The following is a 16,162-nucleotide window of genomic DNA, read 5'->3' as shown; positions in this document are numbered from 1 at the left end:
CTGACTGCAGACCTGCTTAGCAATGGTTAATCTACAATTTATAAGTATATGTATGTTAACAGTGGACATTTGGTCAGTGCTGTCATGGCTTAGTGGTTCAGTACTTTGATTATGGTGCACAGTGTCTCGGGTTCAAAACTTGTTATTGCATTTTATTTTACTACTGTCCAGACAGGCTAGGGGGTGTGGCTGTGTTTAGGCAACTTTGCTCAACGTTGCTCCATGTTTCCCTATGGTGCACTAGTTAGTGCGGTGCGCAGCTCCGTACAAACTTATTGCGCTGGGTTAAGCACTGCTTTGCTGTGGGCAACTAGATTGTGCTGGCTAAAGCACTGCTTAGCTGTGGGCAAATAGATTGCGCTGGGTAAAGCACTGATTAGCTGTGGGCAAATAGATTGCGCTGGGTAAAACGTTGCTTAGCTATGGACATTTATACGTCAAGATCCTTCTTACATTTCTATATATACATTTTGTTCACTGATACATAGGCCATTTCAATGCTTTTTAGTAAGATTTTAGTCATATATATATATATATATATATATATATATATATATATATATATTTAAAACATAAAATTGAGAGGGGAGTGGTGAGACTCGAACCGTGAATGCCTCCTTTTTGTGCAAAGGCTGTACCACTATGCTATTGCTATTTGGATTGATTTGCATAAACATTTGTTATTATGCTCTTCAATGTCGACATTGCTAACTGCAGCTAAGCTATGGGTACACCCACGCAAACACATGCAAATACGGGCAGCTATATCAGGAATTTGAAAAAAAACATATATTTTACATTTTATATCTCTACTGGGGGTTTACAATGTGAGGGAGTGTAGTGTTGAGTATGTTGACATTTGAGCGGACTCACTCATGTGTGTTGACATTTCACAATTCAGACACTTGCAGGGGCGTGGACCTTAGGACTGCTCAGCAGTCAGACACGCCCTCTGCCTTCCTGCACGGTCCATGTTAGACTTGGAGTGGAGTCAGCGTGCCCTCATGAATATGCATGGCATGCTGACATCAGACCGTTCAACTGCAGTTTCTGAGTAAGACTTATTTAGTCTTACACGGAGGTTTCGTGAATCCAGGGGTTTAACTTTTATATTTTAGTGCCATCTGACACTTTGACAGTGCAGGGGTGTGTTACTCATCTCCGGACACTGTGTCACACCCCATACACTGATTCTGTAACCATGTTACATGGCTCTGTCTCAGTAGTGTGTCTTTATTAATATGCAAGGCGTGCTGCTGAGAGGGAGCTGCAGACACAGCCATGGTATCCTCCGCGTAGGCCTTCCACTATTCTTCCATGGAGTTTATAAAATCAACATCATTGTTGCTGCAGTTGTATGGAAACACAGTTGTGTTGGATGTAGAAGACTCTATCACTGACAGTCATGCGTCTGTCCTATGAACCCACTTTTTGTCAAATCCCTCGCATAGTGCAGTGAGTTTTGCTGCCTTTTGGCCTACTGCATATTATGGAGCATCCAGTTTTGGACAGAGAGTTCCTGTTGTTCCATATAGCTGCTAGTTATCTGCAGGTATCCCAGTAGCCCACTCTATTCCCTTGCATACATGCAGCAGGTCCATACATATGCTACCATAGTTTAGAACCCTATACATTTGTTGTAAAGAATGACTTACTTTGTGACTGTAACAGTTGAGATAATAGTGCTTCCTTGCTGACTTTGTCTGATGGATGCAGTACGCAGCCATTACATAGTAAGGTACAGGTTGTGTGGTATGGTTGGCATCCTTTTATTATGTATGTGAGTCGGAGTGAGGTGTCAGTCCAGTGCATGTGCTATGTGTTGCCTCTTCACCAAGGCCAAGGCATACTGGGCATGCCTACATCTGCCTACAGATAGAGGCTCAAGTGGTTCCTCTTCCACATCCCCCTGTGGCTGTGGCTGTGGCTGTGGGAACCTTGGCACTGGTGGGGGGGTGTCTCTCCTCTGTGATAATCCTGCTGCAGTTGTTTCCACAGGATCATATTGTGTGGAATGGAACATACTGTGAACATCTGTGCACATGTGGCTGAAGAGTACTGCAGGGCTCCACCAGATATGTTGAGGCAGTAGAACCATGACTTGAGCAGCCCAACCACACACTCTGTGATCTTTCTAGTGCCTCATTATTGTGTTCTTTGGTAAATGTATGTGCATTTCTGATGGGCGAATCATCCACGGTTCCAGTGCATAGCCAGCATCCCCCAGTAGATAGCCATAGGGGATGTCCCCACTGGCAAACATCTGGTACAGCTGTGATGCATGCCAGATATGGGAGGTGTGATAACTGCCAGAGCTGCTGGCACACACACTCATGATAATGCCCTGGGCATTGCACATGACTTGGCAGTTGATGGAGGGATACCCCTTGCGGTTAATGTAGACTCTACCATCCTCACCAGGCGGTGCTTTAATGTGCACATCAGTGCAGTCTATGGCACCCAGTACCTCAGGGTAGTGTGTTACATGGTGGAAGAGATGCATACTGCTGGCCCTCTCCTCAGGGGTGTAGGGCAAATAAATGAACTCACTAGCATGTGTTTGCATGGCATCCAGGAACTGGTAGAGTACCCCAGATGCAGATGCCTGTGAGACCCCCATCATGTCCCCAGTTAGTCTTTCAAATGTACTTGTGGCTAGTATTATAAGGGCTACACATACCTTTGTTTCTACTGGGATGGGCTTCCCTCTGTTGGCTCTGGTTCTGAGTTGTAGTATGTCCCTCTCCACCCTGTAGCGCTGTTTAATCTCCAGCTAATGTAGCTCTTGGAAGGTTACCCTGGGCCTGGACACTCTTCTCCTTCTCAGTCTAGGCCTATTATCAGCATCAGCATCAGCACTGACCTCAGCCTCTAGCACATAAAGATGTAGCAGAGCAGCAGAAACCCTAACATTCTGTCAGTTAAAATTCCCAAGTCTGTACTCCAATTATGCAGAGTATGTGGGAAAAATCAGATTGTAGAGCGTGGTGTGCTGCAGATGCAGCCTATGTGACTGCCTAACTATGATGCATTCTACCTGCCAGGTATATCACTGAGGGGTTTGAATGGCCCAGTGTGAGTGGAACAGAGCTTATCAGTAATTTATACATGACTGGCTTTCCCAAGGCTATTTACTTTTTTTTTAATGCTTTCCCTGCTAAGCTCTGTGGCATGGCGGGCAAACCCACAGCACTGGTGTAAATATTGTTCAGCAGTTTGGACATATCCACATGCACAGGCATTCTCAGCATAGCTTAAACCAGCTAAAACAGGTGCCCTGCAGCTAAACACAGCTTAGCAGCACTAGACACACACACACACACCCCTGCTTAGCTGAGCTCAGTGGCGTACAAACAGGTGCTGCTGAGATCCAATCTGCTTAAACTTATAGTGACACACCCCCTTTTTATTTCATCTACCTGTTCCACTGTTGTGATAACTGAGAGGGCTGCTGGCACACACACTCATGATAATGCCCTGGGCACTGCACATGACCTGGCAGTTGATGGAGGGATACCCCTTGCGGTTAATGTAGATTTGGCTGGAGAGTACTGCAGGGCTCCACCAGATATGTCGAGGCAGTAGAACCATGGTTCTCTGACTACACATGTTTTATCTGCAGACACAGATGCCCATTTTTGCTAATCAGTAACCCCAGCTCATTTGCATACATATCCTTGCACATACCCTAGATACATCACTATTCCATGGCCTGCCTCCTTGGCAACCACTGAAACCTACCATTGCACATACTGCTTGCAGGGCAATATAATACAGTATTCTAACATGTGTCTTATTTTTAGTTTTTCAACATTTAATATATATTTTTTTCATAACGGCATGTTTGCACATTGCTACACGAAGCACAAATATAATATAGGCATTAAAAAAAATATCTTATATTATTTTGCATTAGTTTTTGGACTTATAGGGCATAATTTTGTGCATATCTGTGCCTGCATTGGCATTTCTGACCTTCTAATTGGGTTTTTACATTCCCTGTTCAATTTTTACATTTCTGTACACAGATATTTTCTGTTTATACTTCTGACACCAACACGGCTTCTGCATGGATACCTATCTGCTTACTGGATCACAAAGCACCCTCATTTGCATGCATTTCACCTGCTTATGAGGTGATTTGCATGTCACAGACACTTCCATGTCCGCATGCTCATGCACGCCCCTCTGATCTGTTTTCTGGATTGCACAGCTGCCAGTTCCCATGTTAGATTGTTCCACTCTGCCTACATGGAAAATCACTCCATGTAGGCTTTACTAAATTCCCCCATTGTCTGCAATCATTAAGGCTTTTACACACATGTGTATGTATGTATGTATGTGTGTATATGTGTATATATATATATATATATATATATATATGTATATATTTGTATATATATATATATATATATATATATATATATATATATATATATATATATATAGATATAGGTATAGATATATAGATATGTGTATATTTACTTACTGTTTCTACTTGACACCAACTGCATTACAGATGGTTACACAAGGCTCAGAGAAACTGCAACAACACCTATGTAAGACAGAAATGCATAATATAGTTGTGTGGCTGCATAGCACAATATGCATCTGAAATGCTGGTACAAATTATGTCACCAACAAAGATTCTCTAACTGTTAGTCAGGAATTGACAGCCCTCCTAGATAGTATAGCTTGTATGGGTGTTAGGACATAGTTTTCACAAATCACCTATATAAAGGATAGTCAGGTCACTGTGAAGGAAAAGATTTTTGGATAAACACTTACATGGAAAAAATGTCCGACAGGATGGTGTGCATTTGTCTAGTTCAGGGAAGAGAATTTTTGCAGCAGATATTTTGCAATATTTGACAAACACTAGCCAGGATTTTTGCCAGGTCAAAAATGTAACATTTCACAGATAGCAACATTTGATGTATCTCTGATGGTTGTTAATGCTAGGAGCATTAATAATAAAAGTTTTTTTTTATTAGAAAATTTTCTACGTTCCCACAAGATTGATATTGTTATAGTTTGCGAAACATGGTTAAAGAACAATGACTGAAAACCAGTTCTGTCAGGGCATAAATGTTTTTACTGAAACAGACATTCTAACAAAAATCAAGTGGAGGTGTTATGATAGGGATTAAAGATAGCTATGAGACTTGTGATTATTACATGTTCACTGATAACACCAATACTAAAGATGGTGTATCTGTGACAATAAAACAACCCTGGAACATATAACACTTGTTGGAGTGTACAGACCACCAAAGCAAAGTGCAGATGACCTAGAATAATTCATACATTTCTTACATGAAACACAGGAGGGAAGAATAATACTAGCTGGGGACTTAAATTACCAGAAACAGACTGGAATAATATTAATTCAGCAACATTAGTAAAGAAATTATTCACAGAGTATATTCAGGAACAACAAATGCTTCAAATTGTAAAAAATAACTACCAGGGGACGGAATATACTAGATATTGTTTGTGTTCCCAAAGAAATTACTGTAACTTCAAGTCAAGTTTTACCACCATTGATGTGCAGTGATCATGGGGTCATAAAGGTTAATTTGTTGCTAGATAATTCTGCCAAACTGAAATCTAAGCCAATGCACAGAAAGTTAATTACAGATTATAGGGAAGCAAAACAGTCACTATGTAAAACTAACTGGAGTGAGGTGTTCAGTGGAAAAACTGCAGATGTAATGTGAAAACTTTTGAAAGAGAAATTGTTTGAGTGCAAAAAGTAAAAAAAAATGTTTAACATCAGAATATAGGCTCACAACATCAGGAGGGTATATTTCCATAAGAACAAGATGCTGGTTAAGGTGAGAGACAAAAAATATAAAAAATGGAAGAGAGGTTGAACTACAACTTTGAAAACTGAAATAAGCAAGCTGGACAAACAGATTAGTCATAGTATTAGACAAGATCAAGAAAAATTTGAAGAAAATGTATATAAAGATATTGAGCATAATAGTAAACCTTTGTATAGATACATAAGATGTGGATGGAGTAAAGATACACAAATTGATAAACTGTGTGCAGATTCTAAAATTTATACTCAGACACAACAGATTATAGATATATTTACAAAATCTTATGCAAGACAGATTGGCTCCACAAAAGGGGTGGTAAGTTGTCCTAGTGACATCCAGGTAACCTCAGATACTGGAATCAAATTAAAGAACTGTGCAAATGAGATCCAAACAAAGCACAGGGAGGAGACGGAATAAGTAACAATGACCTGAGAACACTTAAGCAAGAACTTACACTGACATTACATCTATTATTCACTAGGCCCTATAAATATGGGGAGATTCCTCAGGATTGGAGACATGCACTTATTAAACCTGTCTTTAAGGGAAAGGGGAGTAGGACAAACCCAGAATCATATAGACCCTTAAGTCTACTTTCATGTTGTGGAAAAATAATGGAGAAGGTAATACTGGATAAGTTATTGTCAGAACTGGATAGGTTGGGACTTGAAACCATATATCAGCATGTATATGTTGAAAATAGATCTATTACCACCTGTAACATGATGTTCTATAACAATATAATAACAGCTATGAATGAAAAATTGTGCTGTGATGTGATTTATATAGATTTAACTTCAGCATTTGACAGGGGCATGCACAAAACACTGATCAATAAATTAGTACAACTAGGTATTGATGTACTGTTGATAAGATGGATAGCTGCATGGCTTACAAATAGGACATGGCAGGTATCACACACCAACTGGACAGGTGAAATCATTGGTTGCAGTCAAGGTGTCCCACAGGGCTCTGTACTAGGCCCTTACTTGTTTAGATTGTATCTTTCAGACCTTACGTTTTCATCTGAGGTGTTTTACAGTCTATATGCTGATGACCTGAAATTGGGTAAACTGATTACAAGTGTTACAGATAAGGCATGTCTGCAAGATAATTTGACTAAATTGACCATTTGGGCACAGGAGAATAATATGTTGATAAATACATCAAAAACTAAGCATATGAGATTTGGGAGACATAAACTGAAAGTTGAATATTTAATACAGCACACAGTGATTGAAACTGTAGACTCATTTAAGGAACTGGGTATATGGGTAGATTCAGCAATGAGTTTTTCTAATCATATCAACCAATTGGCTAATGATAGTTATAGAACTATAGGTTGTATAAAAATATTTATAAAGTCTATGAAATCAAACATAATGAAGTCATTGTTTGTTAGTTACATTAGACCCCAACTTGAGTACTGAATAACAATATGGAAACCCTACAGGAAAACAAGGATGAATAAACTGGAAAGAGTACAGAGGAAATATACTAAGGGCATCCATGGATGTGAAAATCTAAGTTATTATGATAGACTAAAATACCTAAACTTGTACAGTTTTTCTTACACATATTTAAGAGGAGATCTTATTCAGGTATATAGGGTATTTAGGCACAACTACCTCTGGGAATGTTTGGGGTTATCAAAAAGTACTAGAGAATCATAAGATAACCTATGTAGAAGATTCTATAGGAATGAGAAGTGTACATATTGGTTCTATGACAGAGTAGCTGATACTTGAAACAGACTACCCAATTGCATTAAGTCAAGTACTAGTTTAGATATTTTTAAGAACAGCCTGGACATTTATTATGGGGACAAGTGTTTTGGCATATTGACAAGATAGAAGGGCTTTAATGCCCATGCTTGAAACATTTGTATGTATGTGCACAATGTTTATAGAAAGGACATATTCCTCCACCTCAGGGATTGTTGATCTTGCACAGCTATCCACCACCTGTTTTTTTTGACAAAAGCCTGTTGACAAAACAGATGTCAATATTAGAGAGTTTTGCACTAAAAGATGAATCCTATATGTCTATACCTGCGCACACACATACACACACACACACACACACACACACACACACACACACACACACACACACACACACACACACATCTTTAGGTATGGGTGTACTACATATAATTAAAACTGATAAAAATGAAATAAATCTCACCACAAAGTGTAGAAAGTAGGAAATGTCAACAGAGTATAAAACTGACAACAGTAAAATAACAAACAACAAGGCAATCAAAGTCCATTGCATGATGTTACACATAACAGTTATACATTGACAATAATAATATTGTCTAAGATTAAGGTGCACATGCATACCTGTATTTAATGAAGGGGACCGGGACAAAGAGCAAATTATTTTTTATCCTGCAGGCTCTTCAGAACAAGGAAAAAAAGGAGAATATAGTTATAGCAGAGGGATTATAATAGGTAGCCAATGTTGTATGACTGGAAACCTGAAGACAAATGGGTAAGAACCTTTTTATTCTAGTTACTTTAATATGGATTTTTCTGCTAGAGATACCTTTCTAAAGACACAGTTTAGTCTTGCATAATTTAACAAAATTGCCTATCCTTAAGCATTATTTATGACCATCTGGTTTGCAACAGTGTTACTTATCAAAATACAAATGAATAACACAGAAAATCTGTCATAAAATCTTTTATGAATTTGGATATTGAAGAGTTGCACTGCATTTTGATACAATAAGTTTAGCAAAAGTAAAAATAAAGTACCACTCTGCATCACAACATGAATGATGCTTCATTGGACTGTATTATGTTGTAATGCATTAACCAGGATTCTTTTTTTGCTTATAAGATAACATTTCAGTACACTCTTTATTCTGGAATTAGACAAAATAATTACAGCTGGAAATACTGAGGCATAACAAACAGAAAAGAAATGTCGAACATCTGAAATGATTGGATGAATATGGGTAGATGCAATAATCTGGTACAGAAAAATTGTGTTTTCAAAACCAAAGAAAAATATGTATAGAGTAACTAAAGTAACAACAACTTTTGCAGCTCTCATCTCTGTCGCCATCTTTTGCTCACCTTTCTTTCTTTTTATTCTGCTTACTTGTTTCTTGTGCTTAAATAATATCAGCAAAATATAACCACTTGAAATTGACATCAGAATTACCAGTATGAGATCTCGAATAAGAAAACTAAAAGGTACAGCCAAGTAAGAAACATAATCAGGGACAACAATTATACAGTAGCCAAAATTGAAAGTGTACTCCTGGAATGTGGAGTTTAGTTTTGATACTGTATATGTCAAGGAACTTATTTCTAGCATTATATTTGACAGCAAAACTAATGCACAACCTTTGATGACATATCCTGCTAAGTTATGTTTTAATGAAGATAAAAATGTGTTGTTTGGGGCAACAAATATACACTGTATACAAACAAGAACACATGTCTGCCCAATAGCTAAGCCCCTTGAAACTCTGGCAAGATAAACTATAAATTTGCAGCCAATATCAGTATAAATATCTTTCAGTTCGAACAGCACATACATAGTTACAGGAAGACCTCGGGTTAATGACAGGACCATGCTGACTAGTGCAATGCTACATATTACTACTTCTGTTAACAGTAACTTGTTTCCAATCATGGCTAACATGGAAAAGGCAGCCAACACAGTCAGATTCCCAGGAATGCCAATGATGACTAACAAAAGGTATAGCATCCCTTTCATTACTCCATATAATGCCATTCTTTTTCAGATATAGGTGAACCTAAATGGTACAAGAAAGACAAACAGTGACAATGCATAAGACTTAGCATTTCATATAATATGAACTAAAACACTCCTTCAAACCTATTCTGTAAAAAGTACAGTAAAAAATCACAACATCTGTAACATATTAATTTCTTTGTGCCATATAAAAAAATCAGTCAAGGTCTAAACATGATTATATTATTGAGATATTAAAGAAAATAATGTTTGTTGCATACTTAATACTGTCATTATCATTTTAATTCAACATGCTAATACGTAAAGAGGGTGAGACAGTTCTACATTCTATGGTTGGATGGTTCATGGATCAGGTTATGTGTCCTGAAATGCATCTAAAGTCAATGTTCATTTACTTTTTTTTAATCAGTAAAATGTATCTGTTGAAACAGAGTTAATGGCTCAGCAAGCTGATGTTTCATTCTTCAGTTCACAGCCATGTAAGACTGAGTCATATTTTAAATCTGATGGGACAAATTATGGAGATGATACTAGAAAATGCAACCTTAAATGTAAACAAAGTAATTAGCTTAATCTAGGTATTTTGAAATTCTGCAGTAAACACACTTAAGGTTGCGGAATATAGACCTTAGCTTTTCACTCTGCACCAACATTAATATTCAAATTCTTCATATTGTAGGGGTGAGTGTATATCTGACCCAAGTAGAAACATTAAAGCAGATGATTGAAATCTATATAGGGAAAAAAGTTAGAGCAAAGAAAAGTATGAAAAAGGAAAGTAGGAAACAATAGTTATGAAAATGAAGAGTTGAGTTTTTTTTCTTTTTTTTTTTTTTTTTTTTTTTGCTGTGCTTGTGTTACAGGCATTGTACAACACATAAAAAAACTAATCTGATGTTTAATTATTGATACAAGAACCTCATACTTCTGTACAATGACTTCAAGAAAAATGAACAGCAGTTTTTCATTGCAATTATTTCCAGATGTAAATAATGACAAATACATGTGACCGCTTGGCAAAAAATAAGAGGATATACTTAAAAATGAAATGGAATCCCTGCTACATAAGACTAAACAGCTTGAAAAACTAAAGTGATACATTATAAAACTAATGCATTCAGACACAGACAAGAAAGAGTAGAGTACAAGAGTCAACTTTTTTTTATTTTTATAATGTTATAAAATCTGATATTATGCAATATGATCACATAAAGTGATCTCTGTTTTACAACACCACACTATGTTTTAAAACTAATACTTATTCTGCTTATTTTAAAATCTTTTAAAACAATTCTTTAGTATAGAAATAAGTGCATACAATTCCATGATCATTTTCACCCTTTGTTTGACCACTTGGGATTTATAACATTTCCTTTAAGTATATGTAAATCAAAAAGCTAACAAGTTGTGCACTTTTGGTTTTTTTTTTTTTTTTGTTTCTTTTTTTTTCCCCAAAGCTATAAAATGAGAAACAATCTTGTTGAAAAATTCAGTTGCTTACTGGTTTTATTGACGCTAATTGTAATACCTAGTGTAAAAAATATAAATAATACTTCCATCAGCAGGTAACTCAGAAGGCAGTGTGCGTGTACGTGGGTGTGTGTGTGTGTGTTTGTGTGTGTTTGTGTGTGTGTGTGTGTGTGTGTGTGTGTGTGTGTGTGTGTGTGTGTGTCTATGTGTGTGTGTGTGTGTGTGTGTGTGTATGTTCCTCTGTATGTGTGCATTCAGACAGGTAAAATTATTAAGATATAGTATATTATGCAAAATACTTTTAATGCAATATGAGACTAGTTAAATTATAGGATAAAGAGTACCACAGTTTCATACTACAGGTAAAATATAACCCTCAGACAGGACTAATTAATTTGTTTATGTGAGCACCTTTAGTGGCATGAATCAACATCATATCATGCACAAATTATCTATTTATCAAATTACTTATATCATTCAAACATATAAAAATGTCAGCTGCAATTTCATGAAATAAATGTAGGAAAATAATAACATAACACAAAATCACTCCAAACAAAAATTGAACAAGAAAAAATGTGAACTGGCTTGTATAAATGAACCAGGCAGCTGAAATAATTCCAAAAACTTTAATAAAACTGAATACTTTCACCTAGTCTCAGCAAGGCATCTTTGTGGTTAGAACAAACAAGGATACAGGTCCATTTAAATAACCCTCCAGATTAGTGACACCACAGCAAGCTGTAATCAAGTAGGATTATTAAAATATATCACATCATGAATATTTAAATTAACTCAAAACTAAAATTGAAATTAAAGTTAAATACCCACAAAAGTGCAATATGTAAAGCTTATCTAAAAAATCAAGGTAAGCATATTTGCACAACGTTTTAAAACTGTATAAATGGAGATTTGTTCTTTTAATCCAGGTTTTAAAGTGGCATTTAATCTTAACTGACAAAGAACTTATTTGTATTTGTCAAGGCTATCAAGATCAACACCCTCTCATTATGTAATATCCTTTCTACTAACAAAAAAAATGAACTTAAGACAGTCCAATGAATGCATAAAAAAGCATTAGTTAACCTTGTGTTTTTATGTCTGTCGGGTGTTCACCAATCCGATGTTTGGGGTGTCTGTTAATTTTACCTACATAGAGTATGTGACATAGCATACAGGAAGCTAAATATATGACCATTCTACTATGACAATCAATCCATCCTGGGCAAGCAATCACCCTGTCATAATGTACTACTGTACTATATGGACCATCATTGATATAGATTAAAAACTTGCAAGCCCCACATTTACTCATCCAAGGTCTACACCCAGCTGGCCAAAACCTTTGACTCAATTCCAACAACCCCCTTAATGTTTTTCCCCCTTCCATTCACCATCTGTGAGATCCTCTTAAATTAAATTTAACTTCATGGGTGAAAATAATGTTGCAAGTAGTCTTAAGAATATTTACAAAAGTTGATGCATCCTGGTTATAAGGAATAACCATTGCCCACATTTTCTCATCAGTAACTGCAGGTGTAGAATGTGAGAAAACCGAGTTCACATTTTCTGCTCTTTTTATCATACTGGGTTGAAATCTGCTCTTCCTAATCTGAACAATTTTATTTTTAATTTTATTTAAAAATTTCAAGGGATAGCTTCTTTCATTAAACATTTTTACTAGAATATCCATGTCCTTCATAAATACAAACATAATCACTGATTATCCTGGACAACTAGAACATATGTCATTTCACTACCCCTCTTGTTTGAAATGTAAGGTGATTACTTTCAAAATGTAGAAAAAAAAAATTGAATAAGTCTTCTTTCTGTAAATAGTAGAACCAAAAAAAAAAATTAACCAAATTCTTATATAAACAAATGTCTAAGTATTCAATCTGGTGTCAGTCCATTTTGTAGGTGAATTTCAAAAATGTGATGGAGTTATTCAAGTAGGTAATAAAATCAGTTACCAAATTCTTATCACCCTTCCATAATACAAGGATATCATCAAGGAACCAATAATATGCCACCATGTGTTCAACAAAGTGGAAACCCAATACACAGTTGTTCTCCCATCAGGCCAACACAAAATTGGAAAATTAAGGTGCACATTTGGTACCCATCGCCATACCAGAGATCTTCCAAAACAGTTCACCATCAAAGAACAAAAAATATTAACAACAGTATTGCCATTAAATCAACAAGAAAATTAATTTTACTGTTTGCTAAATTTTTATCACTGGCTATACATTCCCTGAATAATTCTAATCCTATGTCATGTGGTATAACTGAAAAAAGGTTCTCAATATCAATGGCTATAAACCATAAGTTCTCATTATAATCTAAACTTCTTACCAGATACAAAGGTGCCATGAATCATGAGTTATACAGCCTTTGATTTGTACAATATGTTTATAGTGAATATCTATAAAAGTAGCAACGAGTTCTATCTTTGATTGATGAGGTGCGACTATAGGTCTCATAAACGGGTCAAAGATATTTTTGTGGATCTTTGGAATTCTGAACATCATGTGAATAAAGGGCCTTTCCACATATAAATATTCATATTCTGATTGTGAAATAACATTATCACACAACCCTTCAAATAAGAAATCATTACTTTTAACATAGGCAATATTAATTTGATTTTTAGATGTCCTCTCATAAGTGGTATCATCATTAAGAATATCAAACATTTTAGAAACATAAACACAATGAAAAAGGGGATGGCAACCCACAAGGAAAACACTCCGTAGCCCACGAATAATATAATTAAAAAGTAAAAAGTCAACAGGTAACGGAGCGACCAAGGGAGCATAAACAGCAGCTATCAATCTATTCATAAAACACGTTTTATTAATGACATGAGGTGAGCGCTTTTGCATAAAATGCTTCCTCAGACCATCAAAACAGATAAAATATAACAGCCATATATATATTCAAACCAACCAATCCTAGGACACTACTAATCATACTTGCCTAGGCACTTAAAGAGACAACACATCAGAACTAAAAAATGACATATGAACTAATGTAAAACATATAATAATAACATATAAAAATAAAAATCTATATGTAAAAATAATTATAACACAAGAGAATATATATAAATATAAAAAAATCTAAAACAAAATAAAACCTATTTAGGTATTCTACGTTTCTTAAGCAAGGGCTTAATGGAGGCTCGCTTATTCAAACCAGAGCCTCCATAAGCCCTCAAAATAATCATCCAATTTGTTTCTCTATGTTCGGTGTGATTCCGAACATCCCCCATTCTAATACCTGGAGTAATGATGTCAATGACCCTGAATATAAAATGATGTATTTCACCACACTCCAAAACATGTTTGGAGAGGGCATTATGCACCAAGTTCTTCCGTATGCAATATATATGCTCTCTCATCCTTTCCCGTAGGGATCTATTGGTCTTCCCCATGTAGAATGATTTGCATACAACACACTCCGCTAAATATACAACATTGGTAGATCTACAATTCACATTAACCCTAAAGGTGAATATTCTGTTCAAATCTGGAATGTCAAAAAATTCAGATGTATTGATCACTTCACAGAAGTTACAGCTGCCACCCATGCGCCCGATTGTTTCGGGAGGTGGGTGGGTTACTGAGCCCCTGTCGATATTTATAGAGAAGCATCTTAGGCCTATTTTGAGTTTAAATAGGGTTGTGTTACAGGATTCTAAACAGTTTCTTTTAGATCTATATGACTGTATACAAGATATTGATGACACTGAGGAAATGTTTTTTGTGTCTATGGATATTCAGTCACTGTTTACTATGATTCCGAATAGTTTAGGTGAGTGCTATGTACAAGATTATTTGATGGCCCACAGTACTTATGATTCGCAATGGATAGAATTGATTTGTTTTCTTCTACAGATTGTGTTGGAAAACAATATTTTTGTTTTCCAGCATGATATATATGCTCAGAAGCATGGCATAGCTATGGGCACTTCATGTGCCAATAGCTATGCCAATATGTTTCTAGCACAATGGGAGGAAGAGGTCTTGTTCAAAGTTAAAGAGTTTAATGTCTATGTACCCTTCTATCGATGTTTTGTTGATGATTTATTTTTTCTTTGGAAAGGTACAGGTCCTGAATTGAGAAAGATTTTTGAACATATGAACACGTTATGTGATTGTTTGAAATTTACTATGGCTTTCTCTAAAGAACGAATTGAATATTTAGAACTATATATAGAGAAACTACAGGGGTCTATCATAAATACGGGGGTCTATAGGAAAACTTGCTTTAGGAATACTCTTTTGAGTAGAACTAGTATGCATCCTAATTATGTTTTTCTTAATCTGATCCATGGACAGGACATTAGAGCCTCAAGACTGAATCCAACTGATGAGGGTTTTCGGTCCGAGATTAAACTTTTGGAACAAAGGTTATTATTGCGTGGTTATCATAGGAATGAGATTTTGGAGAACTGGGTAGATTTGGAAGATCTTAGGCAGGGTGTAGCAGCCCCTTATTATGGCCCTAAGGCAGAGTCATTAGTAAAATCATCTGTTTCCCCCATGACCCAACGTGGTTGTGTGAAGGTCCCTTTGTTTTATACACGAGACCATAGATCACTAAGTGGTCTGTTCAGTGAACATTGGTCTTCTTTACAGGTAGATCCACAGATTGGTGATATTGTTGGTCCATGTCCATCTTTTCTTTATAGGAATAAGATGAATTTAAAAAGGTTGTTATGTAGTAGTAGGGAATATAACACTCACTATGTAGCATTAGGAGTTACGCTGCCCTGTGGCAGCTGTAACTTCTGTGAAGTGATCAATACACTTATAAAGTTGCCAGAATGATAGAGTTTGCATTATCATGCATTTACTGAAGGATATGACGTCTAAAAACAAACTGTTACTGTTTCGTAACTTTAGTATTCAATTAAGCACCACAAATGTTATTAGGAACAGGCCAAAATATAAGGCAAAATGTGGACATTCTGTATTTCTAGGCAGTTGAGAGGCATGCCTAAAACAAACAAAAAAACTAACTAAAAATCGTCACAATGTACACTGCTCAGTGAAATCCTACTTCTAATATGTTGATTTCTTTGTAATGTTTGAAAAATATTCCGCCTAAGAAAGGGGTAG

At 36.2% G+C, this 16,162-nt stretch overlaps 1 protein-coding gene across 1 annotated transcript; it reads right to left on the bottom strand.

Moving 5' to 3' along the window:
• Window positions 1–8,618: 8,618 nt before the first annotated feature.
• LOC122806019 (olfactory receptor class A-like protein 1) lies at window positions 8,619–9,581 on the bottom strand. Its single transcript, XM_044076259.1, has one exon. It carries the CDS (start codon window positions 9,579–9,581, stop codon window positions 8,619–8,621), a length of 963 nt encoding a protein of 320 aa, XP_043932194.1.
• Between the last annotated feature and the right edge of the window lie 6,581 nt (window positions 9,582–16,162).

This window comes from Protopterus annectens, chromosome 7.part0 (assembly GCF_019279795.1).
Source record: "Protopterus annectens isolate FY-2018-M chromosome 7.part0, PAN1.0, whole genome shotgun sequence".
NCBI lineage: Eukaryota > Metazoa > Chordata > Ceratodontiformes > Protopteridae > Protopterus > Protopterus annectens.
The sequence above is the reverse complement of the archived record's forward strand: the minus strand, read 5'-3'. Positions and strand labels throughout refer to the sequence as shown.